Here is a 24,697-nt window from a genome sequence, read left to right as displayed (position 1 = left end):
AATTCCCATAATTCTGATAAATAGCCCAAACTGTCTGTCAACAAATGTAGATTTGTACATCAGTGCACCTGAGAGAGTAACAGTGGTAAAAACAAATGCTCAATTTAAAATCCTTTTGTACACAAGAGGAAGGATGACACTAGGCTGAAGCATTTCTTTTAGACAGTTATATCAGACCCCCTAGGGTCCCCCCCCCCAAAAAAATTGCGATAAAAATTATTGATTTTGTGGTGGTAATTCCCAGAAATTTGTGGACAATTTTGCGATAAAAAAAATAAATATATATATATAAAAAAAAAAATAAATGAAAAATAAATAAATAAATAAATAAATAAATATATATATATATATATATATATATATATATATATATATATATATATATATATATATATATATATATATATATATATATATATGCATCTTATTTACCATATTGAGTAGCCTACTATGTTAGCTGTGCAATCTGACACAATGACAATATGACACCAATCATAAAAATAAAGCTTCTTTATTTTGGACTTTTGTCAAGACAAGAGCTAAAACTGATCTAAAATGGTAAGGATTAAGCCAAAGGAAGGTTGTGTAAGGGGCTGATCACACCGAATGCGCTTTTTGCATTGAGAGACGCCTTTTTTGAATGGTTACTAACGGCCGTGAGCATTTTGCACGCTGCTTATGCGACCTGCGTGCCTCGCGTTTTAACCGCCTGCTGCGCCTCGCGTTTTTACTCTTGCGCGCCGTGCGCTCACAGTTGAAAAAGAGTCCACTCCAAGCAGAAAAACCGTGTTATGCAGTGTTTGTGTTGTCAAGACAAGATTGAGGAGAGAGGTGGCTGTTTTGAGTTATCCGGTGCTGTATGAATCACAAATTTTGAATATATCACAATATTATAAATTTTTTTAATTATATTAAAATCAACAGCAACACTCGCACACATTAAGCGGCTGATTCGGTCATTGCCTAGCGACATAAAAGCGCACAGTGCTTCTTTTTGTCTTGTCAACAAAAAAGGCAGTGAGGTGCACCTCGTGTTTTCACAACAAAAAAGCGTGTTCAGTGTGATCGGCCCCAAACTCTTATTTTTATCCATGATCTTTCTCTCTCTCAGATTGAGTAAAACTCACGAGTAAAACTCATCAGTGGCAGGGATTTGTTTTTCTTTCGTAAACTACAGGGAAAGAGTTTGAAACGAAATTATTTATCGATTTGATGCACATCATAATACCAGCTATATATGTAAATCACAAATAATGTCCTTCAATTCAGTCACGTCCTGCGGCCATCATCCATGATCCAATCTAAATCTGTTTCTTCCATTGCTCTGTTTGTTAGATGTTTGCTCCAACTTTCTTTTGCAGTGTGAAGTGCGACAAATGCACAAAACTGCCAATTCGTGCCACAGGATGTCTAATCTCATCTTTGCTTTGACTTCACATGTAAATCACTCGCACTTCATCTAAATCCCCTCGCCCCCCCGCACCCCCCCCCCCCCCGTCAATTCCATGTAATGTAATGTAAGGATTGTGAGGGCGCAGCCCAGACAATTTTTCGAGAGACACTCAAATAAACATGCACTGCATATGCAACGTCTATAAGTGATGTAAAAAAAAATATTACAAACTGAAATAAATATAATTTGATTTTAAAGTTTGGAATTTGATGTTTTATGAGATTATTTACATTTTTCAGAATCAGAAAGAGCTTTATTGCCAGGTATGTTCACACATACGAGGAATTTGTTTTCGTGACAGAGCTTCTACAGTGCAACAGGATAACAGAGACAGGACAAAAAACAGATAATAAAAATATTTAAAAAAAATAGAAGTAAGTAGTGAGTGCAAATATGTTGGTTCCACAATTATTATCATCAAGTGTTCATGAGATGGATTGCCTGAGGGAAGAAACTGTTTCTGTGTCGGACTGTTCTGGTGCGCAGTGCTCTGTAGCGTCGACCAGAAGGTAAAAGTTCAAAGAGGCAGTGTGCTGGGTGTGAGGGGTCCAGAGTGATTTTGGCAGCCCTTCTGCTCGCTCTGGATAGGTACAGTTCTTGGGGAGTAGGAAGGGTTGTACCAGTGATTCGCTCAGCAGTCCGAACTATTCGACTATTTTTGTGATTATTTTGCGTTTAAATTAAGAATTTTGCAGGATCGCAAAAAATGTGTAACTTTTTGTTGATTTTGCGTTGGATTTAGCAATTTCGGAATTGTTTCAAAGATATTATGCTAATGGAAGCATTTTGGCAGAACACCTAATGCACATTTAAATATTTCATGTTCAATCCACTTAAATTTGTAAAAACAATTAACTTAATTGATTTGTGTTGAGACGATATGAAGGAATTTTGTGTAACCCAGCATTTTTTACAGTGCAGATCTAGAAAAATTCACAGTTAAACCAAGAACATCTTTAAAAACATACACTCGAATAAATAGGTTTTTAACCAGAATACTGTTGGGTAAGAAGCTAAATTGGTTTGACCCAATTTGGCACAATAATCATTCAATGCGGATGTCAAGGTTCCAGCTGTTCTGCCAATACCACTTCATCTGACCTTACAAGTGGCAATCATGACAGGAACATGTATGAAAAATAGGAGAAAACTAATCAAACTGCCTGCAGCAAGGAGCTATTTCAAGTAGAGTGTTTTGTCTGAGGGTTTTCTCCTAGTCAAGTGGAAAGCAGCAACTATACTGTAGCAGCAAATGGAAAAAGCTGCAGTGATGCTTAAAAGGAGCGATTAAAAACATTTTAATCATGTTGATTTGATATAATGCACAGTTTATTCCTGACTTGACTATTAAACACACTCTCAAATGAGATCCAATCTGGACAAAATAAATGGGGATATTGCTAGAGAAGAAGAAATATGGCTTAAATGTCAAAATGACCTTTAGAGTTAATACTAGAATCACGGAGGTGGTCATTTTGACTGTTTATACATTTTGTAATTGAATCATTTTGCTAAAATAAAACCTATAACTTTAATACACTGACTTTTTCTAAATGTGTGTATATTTCTTTCCAACAGTGTTATTTTATTATTATTATTACAATTCATAAGAGTTCTGAGTCGTTCTACCTTGTTCTACCTCATAAAAGAATGCAAACCAGCTTTGCGCCCAGACAACGTAGGAAATTGGCGCATGAACCCAGTGCAGCTGACGATTCTGGCATATGCTGCTAATGTGGTACTCATGGCAACCTCAGAGGAGGGGTTGCAACACAACTTGAATGTTTGGAATGCAGAACTGCAGAAATGAAGACTGAACATTAACCCAGCCAAAATCAAGACCATGGTCATACGCAAAAACATGTCCAACACTTCATAAAGCTGGACAACATTGTCTTAAAGCAAGTGGAAGAGTTCAAGTACTTGATACTTTGTTAAGTGAGGATGGGAAACTCGATAAGGATCTCAACGCAAGGGTCTCCGCATCTGACAGAGAAATCTCCAACAGAACAAAGCTAGCTGTTTTTAACTCCACCTATGTGCCTACTCTTACCTATGGGTGTGAGTCCTGGGCACTTACTAGCAGGAGAAACAACAGATTACAGGCAATAAAGATGCGGTACCTTAGACGAGTCACTGCCAAAATTCGCAGAGACCGGGTAAGGAACCAGACCATCAGGACAAACCTACAAGTCTGAAATAATTGACAGGCATAAGATGAGGTGGAGTTGGCGGTTCATTCCGCTGTGGCGACCCCAGATTAATAAAGGGACTAAGCCGAAAAGAAAATGAATAAATGAATGAAGATGAGGTGGTTCAGGCATGATGTCAGGATGAAAAAGCACAGTGTTCCAAAGAAGATGCTAGAGGGAAGAACCCAAGGAAGACGTCCAAGAGGTAGGAAATGGATGGACTCACTTAACCCAGCATTCCGAAAGAGCGGAGTAGACCCAAACTACACCAGAACAGTGGCTGCAGACAGGAAAGGGAGGCGGAAACTTTGTTTAGCCTCAACACCGCAAAGTAGAAGAGGCCAGGAATAAGTAAGTAAGTAAGTCTACCTTGAATTACCAATGAGTACATTGGCCAAGTTATTGGATCAGCTCAAACTGTTGTAACGTAGTGCCTGTAAGTAGAAGCTGTTTCTTTAAAATCTAATTCTGAACATTTGTGCCTTGATTTACAATATAGTAGATGAATTTATTAGTATATATAACCATGAAATTTGAGATCTCAAAACGCATCCACAGCAGCCTCTGGTGGATTCACAAAATCAAAACTGCAAAAAACGTACCTCCTGGGAAGTATTTGGTGCTCTCCAGAAATGTATATAGCAGTACATAATCAGAATGAGCATAGCATGAAATTATGGCAACCACAGCTGCTGGTAATTTTCTGTAAAACTGAACTTTACAATAAGATGTTATTATATTTCATACAGTTGTATTATGTTTATTACGAAACTAGAATGTAGTTATGTTGACAGTATATTATTATACAAAGTAGATTACTGTAATGGTATTTACACTTACAACTGCTAAAAAATACTGTGAACATGTTTACAATATATCTGTTTTGTTTAACAGAAATGTACTGTAAACAAACAGCAGTTCTCAACTGTAAAATTTAGATATTATCCCCTTTCCCACATACAGACTTTTCCAGAAAATTACCATACATTTTCAGAAAAGGGATCATGTGTGAACAGGCCCTTTTTTAGAATACTAGTAAATTTGTTCTGGCAATTTTCCGGAAAAAGAAATTGTAACATTACATTTGCTGACAAATACAAGTGCAGCCATTTTGAGGCCATTTCTGGTTAATAATGTCCGAATTTACCGGTGTTTTGGAATGGATGTGTGAATGGTCTTTTCCGGAAAAATACCGGAACATCCTTGTCTGTGTGAACAGCGCTTTATTGAATTTACCGGTAAAGTCTTTCTGGAAATTTTCCGGATATTTATTGGTATCACTGTGTGAAAGGGGCTACGATCAAAAAGCATTCTGAAAAGCACTGTACACATTGTAACCTTATAATTTATGGTGAACTTCTGGCAACTACAGCTGCTGGTATTTTACCGTATATTACACCAATTCTTTTTTACAGTGTAACCTTATAAGCGCAGTCATGACAAGAACATGTACTCTCTGAAAAATAGGAGAAAACTAATCAAACTGCCTGCAGCAAGGAGCTTTTTGTCTGAGGATTTTCTCTTATTCAAGTGGAAAGCAGAGACTATACTGTAGCAGCAATGGAAAAAGCTGCAATGATGCTTGAAAGGAGTGATTAAAAGCGCTTTAATCATGTTGATTTGATATAATACAGGCTCAGGCTCGGTCAAAACAACCCACTCAGCTCTTACTACTGTACAGTAACTTGCCCATTACACTCACCCTCTTAACACCAACCGAGGTGGTCAGTTTTTACATTTTGTAATTGAATCATTTTACTAAAATAAAACCCATATACAACCCCAAATCAGAAACAAACTAGACAGTATGCAAAAAGCAAATCAAAAGAGAATGTAGTGATCTCTAAATTTACTTTGACTTGTTTTTCATTGCAGACAATACAACAAACATTATTCAATAGGTATGTTAACAATCAAATATGCAAATTAAATTTAAATTAAATTATGCATCAAATTGGAATATTGGCAAAAAAAAAAACTCTGCTGGAAATCTTCTACAAACAGAGCATTTCAAATTTAAATGGTGTGCTGATAAGATACATCTTTTTAGGTAATAAAGGCAACACCACCCCGTAGCTTTTGTTTTTAAAAAGTCAATACATACGTTCCTCTGGCTACATAATTTGCGACCTCTAGTGGCAAACTGGAATATTGCATAAAAGACGTGCGAACAAAGTAGCGCTTCCATCCAATGAGTCAAAAAGAACAAAATCGCCACTTTCTGATTAATGTCACCGTTAAATAAGGGTACAGAGAAGGATCCAATATGCAAGTAAAAAGTTTATTTGACACAGTCAAACTAAACCAACAGGGCTGAAAATGAGGGCGAGGACACTGGGATTACTGGGCAGGAACAGACAGACAAACGGGGTCCAGCAGTCACTTCTCACAGTCCTGAGCACATACAGACTCACATGAGCAAACACAACGAACTGACAAGGAAACATAGAAACGTAGCCCATATATAAGCACGATAATGAACCTCAGCTGGCGAGCTAATCAAAACAGCTGAGTGCCGTCATAACACGTGACCAAACAAAAACACGTGGACAACCGAACAAAACAAACCCACGTGACAAAACAGACACTCCGGATAGCGCACAAACCTGCAACTGTGACAATTAACTGCTGCCAAATCTCAACAGTAAAAACAGAATTTGCTACGGTAGGAGAAGCTGCGTGAATCTTTTCTTTATTTAATAAATGACTTGCGCCTCAGAAGACAAATGCTGACATGCAATGAATCCTAAAATAAATGTTACTTGTTTGAAAGCACAGATAAATTGTGATTTATGACAAGCGCTATGCACCTCTTTCTGTGCCTCAGTATGCGCTGTCAGGTTTGAACTTTAGTAGTTGATGATGTGCGCTCTGAACGTTCTAATCACACCGGTGTGATCGTACGCTTCAGGAACCAGCCAAGGCTGATCACACCTGTGTGATTGTACGTGTGAGAGTGTATATAATTACAATTGTGCTGTAAAATCACTCGTGAATTTGACAGTATTGGTGACAACCAAAATTGCCAGTAATCCTGTAAATTTTACTGCAGTATTTTACAGTGTAGCAGTCAAATTGACCACATGTATTTCAGTGTCTGCTACTTATTCCCTTGCATTTGAATATGTGTGCCTCTGTTGCCTAGCATCTTCCTGCTAACAAAAACACAACTTTCTGATAGCAAAAACATAGGCTGTTTCTCAGTATGCATATGTGCGTTCTTATGTCCTTATTTCATTGCAGACAATACAACAAACATCATTCAATAGCTGTGAAACATGATCGACTGTCGCCGATGTACTGTTCCAAAGTTCACATCTTGCCAAGTACATATAAAATTCCTGGATGTGTACTTGTTCTGCCCCTTTTATCGAGGATGCATCAAAAGGTGATTTGCGGGAACTTGCAAAGCACAGGTATCCCAGAATGCATTGCAGCCCAACCAGTATAAGCTAATAGCGGAAAAAACCTGCACAATTTTAAAAAAATACTTCTCTGTTGTGTCACAAAATAAAGTTATCAGAGTTTTTCAGGCAAGAATGTAGTTGTTTTAAACTCGAATCGGCAGTTTATTTACAAAGATGGTGCATCTTTGATAATGTGCCTCGGCTTATGCGGACATCGGCCAGTGCCTCAGCTTATGCATCGGCCAGTCCATCTAAGATCTACCACTGGATCTCATCTCTCCATTGTAGTTACATTGTGATATTTAATCCATCTTGTGTATTTCTAAAGGACAGTTTTTGGTCTTTTAAATCTGTTATTTTCCTCAGGTGTATTATTTTGTGCTATTTTGTTATGTTTTATAATTGTCTTTAGTTATGTTACAGTGTTGTTCGCTAGATTGTCTTTGTTTCCCAAATTGCTTTATGTTATCTTTATTTCCTATTGTTTATGTCTTGTATTTTATACTTGTATAATGTCCATTGTAAATCTGATAATCAAAGACCTGAGTCTGTGTATAATAACCCCTTTCACTTCACATTTATGGTGATTTATGTTTACATTTTCTTAAATCAAAAATGATAACCGAATGAAGCCGATGATAACTGAAGCCGATCGAAGCATTTACCCATGGTAAGGTAAGTGACATTATAAAGTACACTGCCGTTCCATTTGAAGAAGTACCTGACTTTTGTTCTCGCATCCTCCGGAGTTCGTTCTTCCAAGTCTGAACTTGGCAAGTCTGAATTTCCAAGGTCGCAAGTCTAAACTTCGCGTACTTGATATTGAGAAACATATAACTTTACTTCAGACATGTCTTTCAAAACATCAAAACATTCAATAATTTGTGTGAGGTGCACACCTTCATGGGCAGTATTGTAACTCATCCTTATAAGAATTGGACAATAAAAAATATAAATGTTGATAAAATCTTCTAGGAACTAGTTTTATTGATTATTTATGTATACATATATTCCTTATCAACATTTCTCTCTGTGTGAAATGTTGCCTTTATTACCTAAAAAGATGTCTCTTATCAGCACACCATTTAAATTTGAAATGCTCTGTTTGTAGCAGATTTCCAGCAGAGTTCATATCTTTATAATCAGATGTGATGGTGAGTCAAAAGCAAGTAAAACCTGTCTTCAAACACATCCTCACCATTAGCCCTATGACGCCAGTAATGCCATTTAAATGTGCGAATGACTGCTGCCTGCCCAGATGTCTAGAGAACGGCAGTGCTTTCCCCTGTTAATCCAACACATCTGCGCTACTGAAAGTGATACAGCAGATGCGAGAGGTGGATGCTAAAAATGGGGTCACTTTATTAAGCATATGGGGAACCAGAAAACAGCTTATTCCTTAAGATGCAGTATAGCTTCAGCTTAAAGGGGTCATGAAATGAGAAATCAAAATACTGTTGATATTTTGCCATTTAAGAGGTGATTTCACAATAAAAACATCCTGTAAGTTTCAGAACTCAAAACTTCCTCTACAGTTTAAAATCAACAACAGAAGTCAATCTGTCGAAACAACAGGTTGTGGAATGTGCCAATTTATTACATGATAGTGTGACTAAACTCTGCCTCTAAAGAAGAAGATCAACAGCCACAACTACATTGCTAAATCCACTCATTTGCTCTGTAGTAAATAATGAGAGGTCAGAATAACTTGGTTCTCATTTTACTTAATTTTACGGTATAATTGTTTACACAATCGATACAGGCAATGTTTATCTGGATAAATTGGATCCAATAGTAACTTCATTATGTAGTCACTATTGGTTCATCTGTTATTACAGATTGTTTAAGTAAAGAGTATTAAATGCAAAGTATTGAATGCCAGTTGATAGCAGTGTTATGGGGCGTTCGCACTAGATGCAGGTTGTGTGAATAGATCGGGTTATTCCTGCATAATTGGACACTTGAACTTTTTTAGTTTACTCACTTCATTTGCGCATTAAATTCGATTAATTGGCACGTCAAATTCACTTCACAATAGAGAACATGTGAGCTTGGCGACTCCAGGATCATTTCTAAATGGCTGACATGGATTTTATTGAGAGAGTTGCTCTGCTTTATGTGCTTTAGGAAGGTTGAAAAATGGCGAAGATTCATTCAGTGCCATGTCTGGGTCTATCAAATCAGATATATCTAGCTAGCTCTCTGCAACTCTCACATGGTCGCCCACTGAAACTAAGCAGGGCTGCGCCCAGTCAGTACCTGGATGGGAACAGGACCCACATGGGAAAGCTAGATTGCTGCTGGAAGTCATGTTATTGAGACCAGCAGGGGGCGCTCAACCTGTGGTCTGTATGGGTCCTAATGCCCCAATATATTAATGGGGACTTTATACTCTATACTGCTCAATGAGCACCGTCTTTTGGATGAGACGTTAAACCGAGGTCCTGACTATCTGTGGTTGCTAAAAATCCCAGGATGTCCTTTGACAGAGAGTAGGGTTTAAGCCCCGGTATCCTAGCCAAATTTGCTCACTGGTCTCTGTCCATCATGGCCTCCTAACCATCCCCATTTCATAATTGGCTTCGTCATTCCGTCTCCGCTCCAACAATCAGCTGGTGTGTGGTGTGTGGTCTGGCACAATATGGCTGCCGTCACATCATCCAGGTGTAAAGCACTTTGAGTGTCCAGAAAAGCACTATATAAATGTAAGGAATTGTTATTAATATATATCGAAATGCTCAATTCATGTCGTGTCATGCCGTGCCACCTCATTCGAGAGAATAGCACCACAGGATGTCTAATCACGTCTTTGCATTGACTTAACCTGTAAATCACTCATGGTTGATGCTTCATCTGCATCTGTTGCCAACGTACCATCAGTCACCAGTTGACTGGTAAAATTGTTATGAATTAAACGCAATGTAGTGAGAATTATAGCAAAGAGCTTAGAATTACCAAGAGGCGACACTCAATAGAACGTTCCATTGCAACATCAGCGCCCAGCAACAACCCCACGACTCCGCCATTCTGGAGTGAAAGTGATCGGCCGTCCAATGGATCTTATTGCTGTCGCGATGGCAAGCAGCTGCTTTGTTTTTTATTTATTTATTTAAAAAGTGCATTAAAGCTGAGACACAACTTGAAAGATGACAATACAACACTTACTATCACAATCATCAGCACTTTTGATAGTTTATTTTACAGACTTATAATATGCTGTTGTTCTGTTGGAATTTTCATTCCAAAATGGCCACCACGTGACACTAGTGGCCACTAGTGGCTGTTTCCCAAATCGCACTAGAGTGTCGCCTCTTAATAATTCTATGCTCTTTGATTATAGTCGTCAGATATTCGCTTGTTTGGTTTTGACATCTGTTTCAAGACGAGAAAATAGCCTTTCCACATAAACACAATAGAAAACTTTCCAATAAATAAACAAGTAGGAAATGTAATTAATTTTAAATTAATCCTGATTGAGGATGAGGGAATACGTGTAAAAATGTGTAAAATCTGCGTGTAAAATCTGGATTGATTGTCTGGCTTTGTTGAGAAACAAAACAAAACAAAACAAAACAAAACAAAACAAAACAAAACAAAACAAAACAAAACAAAACAAAACAAAACAAAACAAACAAACAAAACAAAACAAAACAAAACAAAACAAAACAAAACGCTTCTGGGGTCTGTAGGTTAAAATGCCAAAAAGTTAGTTTCATGCCCTGATTATTTGCATTTTTAACATACAAACCCCAAAAGCAGTGTTAAAGAAGTGTTAAAAATCTATAAATAATACTTGAATTACTTTTTTCCAACTGTTATGTAGCATTTGTGTGCCTGGTCCATAATTGATGCTTGCTTGCATGCTTCATTTCTTTCCTACTTGTTTGATATATGGCAATAAAACTTGTGTGGACAACTGTTTACAGAACCTTTAACCTAACGAAGGTTGATAGCTAATGATGCAGGAACAGATGGAGAAAGACAAACTGGCATAAAACTTGCCCACTCAACCTACTCAAACAAAAGGTTCCACAGAAAGCTAAATTAAATGATTATAACATTTAATAAGCATGTTGCTGTTTTCAACTGATTACTTCAAAACCAAAGCTTTAAAAGCTTAAAAATAGGATGCAGAATGAAAAGAAGTATTTAAAAAGCAGACTTCTAAAGTCATGTGCTGATTTTGTGATTGCATTTTTGTTGACAGCCCATTTCCATTAGACATAGATGAAAAGAATTAATAAATAATTTAATAAAATTACTTCAATAATTCTCATTTAAGGGACTTTTAACATTCTGTGCATGCAAGTTCATTATTTCCAAAAGCTCACCTTACCAGGTGTGCTTAGTTGAAAACATTAAAATTTTTCAGAATGCCACAAGTGCAGTGCGAGTCACGTGACAAGAACAGACCAATCAGCTTCAAACTTTGGGAATATACACATTTCAATAATAACTGTAGACTAATTTCCTTAATGCACTCAAACACTGCAGTGCTTCTTAATTTTCTCCAAAAATAAAACTTGTATCAGAGCTGCAGCAATAGTTTGTACTGTAGGAGCGCGAGTGCAAAGTGGGTTAAAATTGGTGAAAAAAAGCAACATGTCTTGCGCTTTCCATGCACTTTTAGATGCGATATGTGAATGGTCCCTAAATGTTTATACCTTGTCACTATCTTTCAAATATCTGTGATTTTAATATTTGTTAGCAATAAATATTTAAAAACGTATTTATTGAAATTATTGAAATGTGTATTATTTTTATTTAGTCTATTTTATGAAAGCCTTAAGAATAGAGAAAATGTACTTTTATATTTTTCTGAAATTTAGAACACATTTTAGGTCTAAAGGGGCTAAAGCAGACATGAAAATGGTAGATCTCGTCTTTGACCCAAATACAAAATCAAACATACACTCAAATAAAATGATTTTTGGCGCTTGTTCAAACTACTGAATCAAAAAGAGCTGAATCAACACAATTCTTACATTTTTCCCACATGGAAAGAACCTTTATGAGGATGTATGCATATTTATGAAACCGATATGCAGTATATATATATGCATAAATATGATAATACATATATGCTGCATATATGCATTCATATGCCACAAATAGGCAAAATTGAGGTGCATATATGTGCATATACAGTATACTGCACTGAGAGAACCCCCCCCATGACTGTGAAGTGCTTTGGGTGTATGGTCATACACAATAAATGCGCTATTTAAATACACATTACATTACATTACATATACAGGCCATATAGGTCTCCTGTATTGCTTCTTTATATACACATATAAGCCCTATATGTAAATACAAAATATGTCTCCTATTTAGCTCATGTCTCACTTTGGCAACTGTCAGACATGATGCCTAGCTCATATTTTCTATTATCAAGGAAATAACTAAGAAAAAAAAAAAGGCAAAAAACGTATGTATGTGCGAACACAGAAATGTGGAGCTGGGCAAGGGCGTAGGTTTGCACTAGACATTGGTGGGAACGGGTGAATGAACATGCTATTGCTATATGCTATTAATCATATTACTGCTATTAAAATATAATATTAATTAATCCTCTCTTCACACAATTTATTAAGTTAAATAAATAGTCAGGCCCATAGCCAAGGGTGATTTGAAAGACTAAAAGTTGGATTATTCATATTTGTAATTGTAAATCATATTTGTTTTATTATTCAAATGGCCAAATTCAGACTGAGGAAAGTTGAATGTGCTGGCCAGTTTTTTTATTAACCTATAGGTCATCAGTTTTTAATTTAAAACAAGTTTTAATAGATTTCTAAAAAAATACAAATGTAATGATAGATGATAATAAATCTATCCAATATTTACTCATTCAAAATTTTCATTAGTTATAAAACTGTAATATAAAGTTTAAATGCACATTTGTAAATAAACAAATTTAACTTTAACTTAAAACTGTATGCTAAGCAATTTGAAAAAAAAAAAAAATGGTAGGAAATATTTTTTGGCACATCAAAAAGCGTGGTTATGATAACCAACCGACAAGCTAATCCAACAAAAAATAGTTTGTAATATCTCACTAAAATGTAATATTTATACCTCATTATTAAATAGAAAATCAGGCAAATAACTGAAAAAAAGATCAGTTTTTCAGGAAAAAAAAACCCATCCTTTTCCATAAGCTGGCTATGGGCCTGATAGTGTAATGTTAAAAGAATGATTATTAACTGATAAAGAGAGTTTAATAAAGACTTCCGTTTATTTTAGCCATAGTGAAATGAAGCATGTCTCATATATCAGTATTATGCCTATACACAGGCTGTATTTTTTTCTGACAAACTGTTTCAACCGAAATTGGACATGCTTTTTCTGAGAGATTAAAGAACTGGGAGGGATCATATACTTTTACATTTAGCTGTTTATACTGCAGTTAGTTTTCAGGCCATATTATTTACATTATTCACTATGTCAGTCTGCTTTAACGATAGATTGTTCGTTAAAGGGGGGAAAAAACACGAGCATTACTGGCATTATTACGATGGACTCCTTTAGTAGCGAACTTGTGTTTATGTGACTTACACTTTTAGTTGAAAAAACCTAATGACTACCTTTTTCTGCTGCCACCATCATTGCTTGTGTGTGTCACCCAACACACCTTATTCTTGCACGGAAAAAAAACAATCTATTGCATTTGGCGCTGCTTGTGTCTAAATGCAGCCACACCCCCTCACATGGCAGCAGGGAAAACCACAGCCAATCAAAATGTCCATATGTGTTTTGGGGGCGGGAGGACTCGAGGACACAACGTCATTTAACCCTTTCTGCATGTCTAAATTAACAATGACAGCACAGTTTTTTTTTTTGAGCGGATTAAATAATTGGTGGGGACATTTCAATGGTCGGTGGATATTGGTGGGGACATGTCCCCTCCGTCCACCCTAAATCTACGCCCCTGGAGCCCGGGCTCGATCCACTTAAATTAGTAAAAACAATTACAGTAAGTTAGCTTAATCGATTTGCGTTGGGAGAACGTAAAGATTTTTTTGTGGAAGTCAGCATTATTTACAGATGACCTCTTCTAAATATTGCTTTTTAGTGCCCAGGGAGCTATCCAAATCACCATAATGAGTTATTAATCTAAACACCTCTGTAAAAGAATTACCACAAGCACAAGAGACTGATATTGGACAGGAAGAATCAGGATGCCAAAGCAGATCTTTATATTCCAGAATGTGTAATGTGGAGGAAATGAACGTCCCCAAATCCCTGATAGTATTAATATCTGAAAAAGTAAAAGCTTCAACGAGTATAAACAGAGCTATGAGTCACTTTAGTACACCTACTTCTGACTCTCTGTGATTCAGTGCTATTCAAAACTCAATGCCAAACAATCAACGTTTCGCAGGCCATACGCTAAGCTATTTTTAATGCAACTTCTCATGGCCACGTTGCACATAACTTGTACTTTCGTTTTAAGAAAGCGATGTGTGGGTGACTGACTGGTGAAAGTGTTACTTAATCAAAAGGGGCTTAAATAAAACCGTTGTTTTTTATAAATAATGAGCAGAAAAGTGTCTGAGATGTGATTGAAGGAATCCTGCTGGTTTCATTTCTTTTTCTGAAGGAGACCAGGGCTTGTTTGTATTCCAGTGATTTTTTTTTTTTTTTTAGTTTTATTTTAAAGTTCATTTCAGTAGAGAAACCAACACTCTCCTACACAATCATTCACACCGATTTCTACTGTTCCTCTCCATGAAAATGTTCATTAATTACAAACTGACCCTTCATACACAAAGATACAAAATGAGAACATGACATTTCTATTTATTTGTGCAAATGTCTTAAGGCATTAAAATTATTGTTTACAAAATGATAAAGTTACGTCTCAACCTGAACAATGTTTGGAGTGAAACCTGAATATTATAGTGGTAATTTCGGAATACATGGTAGAGATATAATAATAATAGTAATAATAATAATAATAATAAAATTTGTAATAATTGCAGACACAGACACACAGAGACACACGCACACGCACACACACACACACACAAAGAAAAAGAGATTTCTCAATTACAAACACTACAGCAGTATAGATGGACAAAGAATGTTTCCAAAAGAGCAATAGAAAGCCATCATATCAACTTATTATTGGACATCACAATCAAACCATAGGGCTGCACAATATATAATTTCAGCATTGATATTGCAATGTATAAATCCACAATAACCCAGGGCTTCCAAAAGTTCCTGGTAGTCCTTCAGGCAGGCACTCTTCAATCTTTGGTAGCCCGAATCTAAATTTAAGTAGCCCAAAGAAAATACATTATTTATTAAATTACAACAAGAACATTTATTCACAATATATAAATAAAAATATATTGTATATATCCAAACTATATATATATATATATATATATATATATATATATATATATATATATATATACATACATACATATAGTTAAATTATTAGCCCCGGTTTATTTTTTCCCATAATTTCTATTTAACGGAGAGAAGATATTTTCAACAGATTTCTAAATAGTTTTACTAATTCATTTCAAATAACTAATTAATTTTATCTTAGCCATGATGACAGTAAATAATATTTTACTATATATATTTTCAAGACACTTCTATACAGCTTAAAGTGACATTTAAAGGCTTAACTAGGTTAATTAGGTTAACTAGGCAGGTTAGGGTAATTAGGCAAGTTATTGTTTAACTATGGTTTGTTCTGTAGATTATTGAAAAAATATAGCTTAAAGGGGCTAATAATATTGACCTTAAAATGTTTTTTTTTTTAAACTGCTTTTATTCTAAGTTTACCACTTTAACAGATAAATAGTCTTTAATTATTTAATACTGTAAGACTGTAATCTTATAAATATATAAGTAAATAATTATTATTATTTAATACTGTAATGCAGTGTTTTTTACATGTGTTTATTGATTTTCTATGCTTCAACACTGTAAACTCAAAATGAAAACCATAAAATGTAGTTTGTAATTTGTTATGTTTGTTCTGTTGTTTTCATCTGTGCTTTAACTTATTTTATTTTGTATATTTTATGCAAATGCACTCCCTTACAAATGATTTCAATCAATACAAAATTCAAGTCCTAAATAGAGTCATCTGGTGAAGTCATATTGCAATATTCATTTATTTTCAGGTCACCACAGCAGAATGAACCGCCAACTATTCCAGTGTTTTACGCGATGGATGCCCTTCCAGCCGCAACCCATTACTGGAAAACACGCATACACTCTAATTCACACACATACACTACGGCCAATTGAGTTTATTCAATTCACCTATACTGCATGTCTTTGGACTGTGGGGGAAACCAAAGCACCTGGAGGAAACCCACATGAACACGGGGAGAACATGCAAACTCCACACAGAAATGCCAATTGGCCCAGCTGGGACTCAAACCAGTGACCTTCTTGCTGCGAGGCAACAATGCTAACCACTGAGCCACTGTGCCATCCCAATATCGCATCTATATTGCAGAAAAAGAAAATATGGCAGTTTATTACCAGCCCTATCAAAGCATATTCACAAAATAAAGTAGGCCTACATCTGGCACTAACATGTCTTTATATTTTTCATCAATCAGCATCCATGTGTGGTTTGATTAAATCATCAAAAAAGCAACAAAAAACACCAATGAAAATTGGTTTGACAGAGAGTGTAAAAGCATTGAAACAACTGTATGAAACCGTTTCAATGAAATACACAGAGACCAACAAGGCATGTGGCATTGATGGGGTGTTAAATGAAGTAATAAAATACACCAGTCACAAATTGAAGACCCTAATAGCCAAATTATTCAATATTGTTTTGAATGCAGGTTATTTTCCAGACACCTGGAATCTCCCATCTTTAGACAAGAAGGACAAATTCGATCCAAACAACCACAGGCATATGTGTTAACAGCAATCAGGGGAAAATATTCTGTTCCATTATTAATGTTAGACTGCAGAACTTTCTCAAAATCCTGCAGAAAATCAGATTGGTTTCCTGCCTAAACACAGAACATTGAATCACATTTACATTTACTCCATTTGATAAGCATGTATACCAGCATAAAAACTATACACTTTGTGAAGGCTTTTGATTCAACCTGATATATCGGACTCTTCCTCAAATGTCTAGAAAATGGGATTGGAGGGAAAACATTTGATTTAAATAGCAACATAAAAAAACAACTAGTGTGCTGTAAAAATACAAGACAAACAAGCTGAATATTTCTCTTGGAAATGTGGAGTCATGCAGGGTTGTCCATTGGACCCGTCTTTACTTATTCATTCATTCATTCATTTTCTTTTGGCTTAATCTCTTCATTAATCTGGGGTCGCCACAGTGGAATGAACTGCCAATTTATCCAGCACATGTTATACACAGCGGATGCCCTTCCAGCTGCAACCCATCACTGGGAATCATCCACACACATCCACTACGGACAATTTAGCCAGCCCAATTCATCTATAGTGCATGTCTTTGGACTTATAGGGGAAACCAGAGCACCTGGAGGAAACCCACATGAACACCGAGAAAACATGCAAACTCCACACAGAAACGCCCACTGACCCAGCCGAGGCTCGAACCAGCGACCTTCGTGCTGTGAGGCGACATCGCTACTCACTGCATCACCGCGTTGCCCAAGTTTGAACCAAAGCTCAATTATATTTTAAGGGGAAAAAATGCTGTAACAAATTATTGTCATTTTTAAAAGTTGGTTCAAAGTAGGGCTGGGCGATTGTTATTTATTGACCGTACACCATTGTGAATGACGATTAAAAAAAAGAGTCGGTATGTAGTTTTAGTCTGAAGGCTATAGTTTTATTAAAATGTGGTTCCTGACAGCGTGCCTTGGAAGCAACGTCAATAAGCTTAAGTTGTCATTTCCAATGGATGTGCGACTTACTCGATGCACACATGTTGTGCAAGCGGCGCACACATTTTCCAGGTACACCTAGTTGAAAACATCACAACTTTTCTGAATACCGCAAGCACACCGCGACTCATATAAGTAGAACTAACCAATCTGCTTCACACTTAGTACTGAATATACACATTTCAGAAATAATGGTAGACTGATTACCATAAACAAACACAGAACACCCAAACACTGCAGTGCTTTTTACTTTTCTCCATAAATTTGAGCCGCAGCAATGGTTTGTCCATTCATCATCCTTTGAGAAAACAGTTAATGATCTCCTAGTTACGAGAGATGCCAGAGCAGCGCTTCAGCTCAGAATAACAAGACATTGCTAAAATGACTGCGTACAGATGTGGGTAGTCACGAATTAAATTTACTTTGTTACATTTACTTGAGTAAAATTGTTCGGTAACGTGTACTTTTTGAGTACATTTAAAGATGTGTACTTTTACTCTCTTAAGTAAATTATTAGAGAGAAATCATTACTCTTACTTCGCTACATTTGGCGGCGTTCCTCCGTTACTGTCAAATTATAATAAAGATGATTCATATTACTTTGCAAATATTGCGAGGCGCCGTATTGGAAAGGTTGTGTCGCGAGACGTTGCTATAGAGACGCGTCTCCAGCTTTCGGTTAGAGTGTGCGCTTATGTTGGAATGGTGGGGGGAAGACGTGCGAGTTATGCCTTGGCCATCTGCGGTTTCGAGAAGGACGGTCAGGCTGTCTGTGCAGTGAGTTTATCGGACCAGGTCAGTGGAGACTAAACAGTTGCGAGAGTTTTACTCTAGATGTCAACAAGAATAGTTTGATAATGCGATGCACGCTGTATATCAAACTGAGATTGCAACATCTACAAGAATTCCAGCTCCAACATGAAAAAACACAGTGGTAGTCTCAAAATTATCCCAATTTGAACCTTATTATTGGTAACTATAGGATAACTAAAGAAACTGCTGTTTAATGGAATAACTGAATAGCCCTGCACATATAAGTCATTCACATTGTTAACTGTTAAAAATATAACATTTAAACATTATTTTTAACATAAAATGAATGCCAAAAAACAATGGTTTGTTCTGTAGACAGTCAAAAAAATATATATTGCTTAAGGGGGCTAATAATATTGACATTAACATGGTTTTAAAACATTAGAATTTATTTTAGCCTATATAAAACAAGTAAGACTTTCTCCAGAAGAAAAAATATGAAAGGAAATACTGTGAAAAAATCCTTGCTCTGTTAAACATCATTTGTGAAATATTTGAAAAAGAAATTCACAGAAGGGCAAATAATTTTGACTTCAATTGTGTGTGTATATATATATATATATATATATATATATATATATATATATATATATATATATATATATATATATATATATATATATATAAAATGAAAAGCAGCTAATAACTATTTACTTGAGTAATTACTTTTTTACTCTTACTCGAGTAACTTTAATATTGTTACTTTTACTTGAGTAATCATATCCGCAAGTACTTGTACTTTTACTTGAGTATAGATTTTGGATACTCTTCCCACCTCTGGTGCCGTGTAGCAGCAGTGAGGTGATTGTAAATAAAAAAGGATGTCAGGATGTCGCCAGAGTGGCTTTTTTGTTTTCTTTCTTGTGCATCCCAGCCACTAGCACCCCATCTGAAAAATTTTTAGCATAGGGGTATATAGTCACCAACTTCACAATTTTTTAATGTCGCAGTATGTATTTAAATAATGATGGTTAGTTCCTTTACTTGAAAGCTCAGATTTGATTTTGATAATGTGTTTTGTTTACAGAGATTGAGGTTTACTGTATCGTTATTATTGACATCTTAAAGTTTGCATTGATTGTTCAGTGTTTACACTTTACCATTGCAGACACTTTGTAACTTTTTATTTATCAAGTTTAAGAGTTTCTTTGACACTTTTGAAACATGATATTGTGATTTTTATTTTATTTATTTATTTTTTTTTATTTATAATATTGCGCAGTCCTGGTTCAAAGTAATATTTTTTCAGTGTAAATCTTAATTTGGTCAATACCCTGTACTGATCAGCATCCAAAAAAAAAAAAAAAAAGTTTATAAGCATCTGAAATGCAGTGATGTGAGCTCATATCAGGCTGAAATGCTGCGCTGTCAGAAACAGCAGATACATAGGAGCACAATGTCACAACTACTGCTCAAACTCAACCAGCACAACACAATCAGGCCCAAACACATCATACAGACACAGAAACACAACTAGTGTACATCCCTTACTGAGAATATGCCATCAAATCACTGAAAACTCAACTACATTCACAACTGAGGACTGACTAAATACCTGCAGTGTTAAAGAGGCTAAAATAAGGCAGAAATTGAGAGAGAGAGAGAGAGAGAGAGAGAGAGAGAGAGAGAGAGAGAGAGAGAGAGAGAGAGAGAGAGAGAGAGAGAGAGAGAGAGAGAGAGAGAGAGAGAGAGAGAGAGAGAGACTGTGCACACTGTGCTCTCAGAGATCATAGGAAACCAAGAACATTTCCTGCCACACTGTGAACATTACCACACATACTTCTCACCTACTTCTCCAATTTCCAGATAATTACACCAAAATTGATATTTCTAACAAATACAGAAAAATGAAGTATATCCTGGGAGAAAATATAAATCTAATATTACAGCAGCAGAATATGTATAAGCCTGTCAAAAGTGGACAAAACCAATCAGAAACATTATAACAAACCATCTAAATGAATGTGCAGTTGTATATTTTATTATTAAATTAAAATCACTGTTAATATATCTTTAATTTTATTTATTAATAATCATATTCATTCATTCATTTTCATTCGGCTTAGTCCCTTTATTCATCAGGGGTCGCCACAGCGAAATGAACCACCAACTCATCCAACATATGTTTTACACAGCGGATGCCCTTCAAGCTGCAAAAATTCCAGAAACATCCATTCACACACTCATTCACACACATACACTACGGCCAATTTAGTTTATTCAATTCACCTATAGCGCATGTTTGTGGACTGTGGGGAAACCGGAGCACCCAGTGGAAACCCACATGAACATGGGGAGAACATGCATGCTAATAATGCTCATTCAAATTGAAATGAATTGAATTGAGAGTGAGTTTTTATTAGCATTTTATTTAATATTTTTCCCTAACAAATTCATTGGGGTTTAGCACCATGATTTTAGGTTATTGTGTTAAACTAGTTCCAGATTTGGCTTTGGTACCGACTAATCTAATGTACAGTATACACATCTTGTTGTATAGCATCCTATAGAAAGTATCCATTTAAGAGGGATAAACACTTTGGCTTAGTCCCTGAGTTAGTAGGGTTCGCCACAGTGAAATGAACCACCAATTACTCTAGAAATTGTTTTATGAAGCGGACCCCCTTCCAGCCGCAAGCCAGAATTGAGAGTACACTAATTCTGGAAACCCCGCACTCCTGGGAAAAAAACCTCAAACACCTTCATTTACATCATACCTGTCAGCCCTACCGTTTTTGCCAGGGTTCTCTCGTATTTTACAATTGTATCCTGCTATCATCCCGTTAAGCTATTTTCCTGTATTTCTCTCGTATTTTTAATCTTTCTATAAAGGGTGGCTATAAACATTAAAGAGCCGAACCTCCCTTTACTCAAACCATACCGCCGAACCACTAGGGGGAGCCCTTTACTCTTAAATGTGAATTTGTTCTGTGCTATCGTTTTATGTAGCCATGAAAACACTTTGAAATAAATAATAAAATTGGTGGGGTTCCCTTCCTTTTCATTACAGGCGCCTTTGTACCTCTTATGCAATCCTCAAAACAGTTCATGTAGCGGCGCGACACTGTCAGACGCGCTCCATATTGATACATAGATGCTGTTTCCCAAACGTATTCTGTACACGCAATCTGAAGTGGAGCGAAAGTGGACACTGGGATTTGGGTGTGTGTTTAAGACATATACACATAATAATAATAATAATAAAAATAATAATAATAACATCTAAACTTGTCGATCTTGGTGTTTTTTTTTTAAACACAACTAATTTTGTCTTAAATGAGCATAAAAATTTAGAAAAGCAATCAAATGCTTTCATAGATCTGTGCATTTTTAAAGTTATCCCATATTTTCACATCCCAATGTTGACAGGTATTATTTACACACACACACACATACAATGCGACCAATTTAGTAAGCGAAGAACAAAGCATTGTTTACTTCAGAACTATCTCTCTATAAAAAAAGCATTAGTCTGCTAGTAATGCCAAGGGAGGTCACACTAAATACTGACTTCTGCCAGAATAAATTTTGATTATTATTATTATTATTATGGGCAGCAAGGTGGCTTAGTGGTTAGTACTGTCTCCTCACAGCAAGAAGGTTTCCTCCGTGTGCTTTGGTTTCCTCCACAGTCCAAAGACATGCGCTATAGGTGAATTGAATAAACTAAATTGGCCGTAGTGTATGAGTGTGTGTGTGTGAATGAGAGTACATGGGTGTTTCCCAATACTGGGTTGTGGCTGGAATGGCATCGGCTCTGTAAAACATATGCTGGAATAGTTGTCGGTTCATTCCGCTGTGGCGACCCCTGATGAACAAAGGGACTAAGCTGAAGGAAAATTAATGAATGGATGATATCATTATTATTATTATTATTATTATTATTATTATTATTATTATTATTATTATTATTAAAAGAAGGATGGAAGAGGAGAAGGAAGAGATTTTTTTTTTAAATATAAAGTAATATAAATTCTTTTTTTTCTCTAAATGAGTAAATTAGTTAATTTAATCTGCTTCCTGTCCAAACATGACACTGGAATTTCAATTTTCCAAGGAAAAAGTTCATTAGACACACCCTGACACATTCTCACACACATAGAGAAAGGTAAAAAATAGATCAGTATCAGGCAGAATACACTGTAAAAATGCAGGTTTCCACACAACTGATTTGTGTTTGGACAACATAAAGGAACTGAGTTAACTTATTAGTTTTACAAATTTGAGTGAATTGAACACAAAACAATTAAGTTTCCCCCTGCAGCCTCCTCGGGAATTGTGTTGTTTCAGCTCAATTTAAATATGTAGTTTAAATACACAATTTAACTAAAAGAATCTAATAACTAAAAAAATATTGAATTAAAAGACTAATTTATTCTAAAAAAAAAAAAAAAAGGAATGATATATTCACAATGGATCATTGTTTTGTAAATGGAACAGCAACCCTAAAAAAAGATTAATTGGTTGTAAAAATTTGTTTGTGTTGAATTTAAACAAACAAATTAAGTTGAACAATACTAAAATTAATTTGTTCAAATTCAACACATATTGTTTGCAACAATTTTGCAGACATCTTTTTTTTTCAGTGAACACTCAGAAAATGTCAGTTGCTGTTTGTTCAAACTACCTATTTAAAATGAGCTGAAACAACACAATTATTGAGGTTTTTTTGGGACAACTTAATTGCTTTATATTAAATCAACTTAAATTTATAAAAACGAATAAATTAACTTAGTCTCTTCATATCGTGTAAACACAAATCGATTGTGTGGAACCTTTATTTTTCACAGTGTACTGTATAGGGAAGTTGTTATTTCCCACGTGGAAGTTCTTTAGCTTCAAAAAGCATCAGCCATTTAAAAGTATGATTTACCGTTTATGAAAAGAAGACGGCCAGGACATTCGTGGCTTTTTCAGACCTGGACGGTTCTTCTCCGTCGCTTTGTTACAGCACAGGTAACGTTCGGTGTCGGAGTGGTACCGCTGCTTGATTCGGATGTGGGTTCGCGGCTGTCTCCAAAGATGCTTCGGCGGTTTAGCCAGACCAGCACCTTCCCTGCTCAGCGCCGAGCACTCCATCACTGCAGAAGTTCAGCTGGTTTAAGATGTAATAATCGAAGTTTAATTCCTCAGAGTCAGAAGAGCTGTCCAAGCAGCCAGTGCTGAAGCCAAGACACCCTCGAGTGAGACGCGCAAGTATTTATACGGTAAATAATTAAGCGCGCTGAACAGTGTTTGCAGAAGTTACACTCACTCAGTCACTCTCCGCATCGTTCAGCGACAATAAAGGCGGTGCCAATAGAAAAGGAGTAAATTCAAACACCGTCTGAGACATATGGTCGTCTCTCAGCACAGCACAAAAGGCGAAATGTCCTGCGTCGCGGCACATATGTAGCGTGTGTCCGGATGGAGTGAGTGAGAGGGAGCGCGCGCTGAGGCGGAGATAAAAGCAGAGCAATGCAATATAGTGACGCCCAGCGTGCATTACATCACCAGGTGCTTCACACACACACACACACACACGCGCGCGCGCACACACACTCCCAAACTGTGTGTTTACTCCGTAGAATAATGGTCCATAAGTTATTTACCATAAGACCATAAGTATTTACTAACATTAGGTATGAATAATCTTGCAATCAATCATAGTTCAGCATTTATGCATTATTAAAATTGTGTTAAAAAGTTGTACTTGTTAACATTAGTTAATGCACTGTGTTAACATGAACTAACGTTATTTAACTTAAAGATGTAATAAATCGTCACCTTGGTATTATAAGGTTCTATCTGACATTTTTGTCAAAATTGAGTTATTGACATATTCTTATTAAATGACAACTTGTTTACATTATTGAATGTTTTTTTTTGTTGACCTTTTAAAACTTTTTTATTTAAAAAACAAATGTTACACACATATTGTTTGCTATGGAATGCAAAAACTTTGAAGCT

General features: G+C 36.0%; 1 protein-coding gene across 1 annotated transcript in view; it reads right to left on the bottom strand.

Moving 5' to 3' along the window:
- pde4cb (phosphodiesterase 4C, cAMP-specific b) overlaps nt 1-24,243 on the bottom strand; it is a 183,912-nt gene extending 159,669 nt beyond the window's left edge. The window contains exon 1 of the mRNA XM_056468024.1: nt 23,622-24,243. Coding sequence (XP_056323999.1) covers nt 23,622-23,827 — 206 coding nt within the window. The 5' untranslated portion in view covers nt 23,828-24,243. The remainder of the gene's footprint in view (nt 1-23,621) is intronic.
- Nucleotides 24,244-24,697: the final 454 nt, after the last annotated feature.

The sequence above is a fragment of the Danio aesculapii genome, chromosome 11 (genome assembly GCF_903798145.1).
Source record: "Danio aesculapii chromosome 11, fDanAes4.1, whole genome shotgun sequence".
In the NCBI taxonomy this organism is placed as follows: Eukaryota; Metazoa; Chordata; class Actinopteri; order Cypriniformes; family Danionidae; genus Danio; species Danio aesculapii.
Note: the sequence above shows the minus strand (reverse complement) of the source record. Positions and strands in the feature narration are given on the sequence as shown.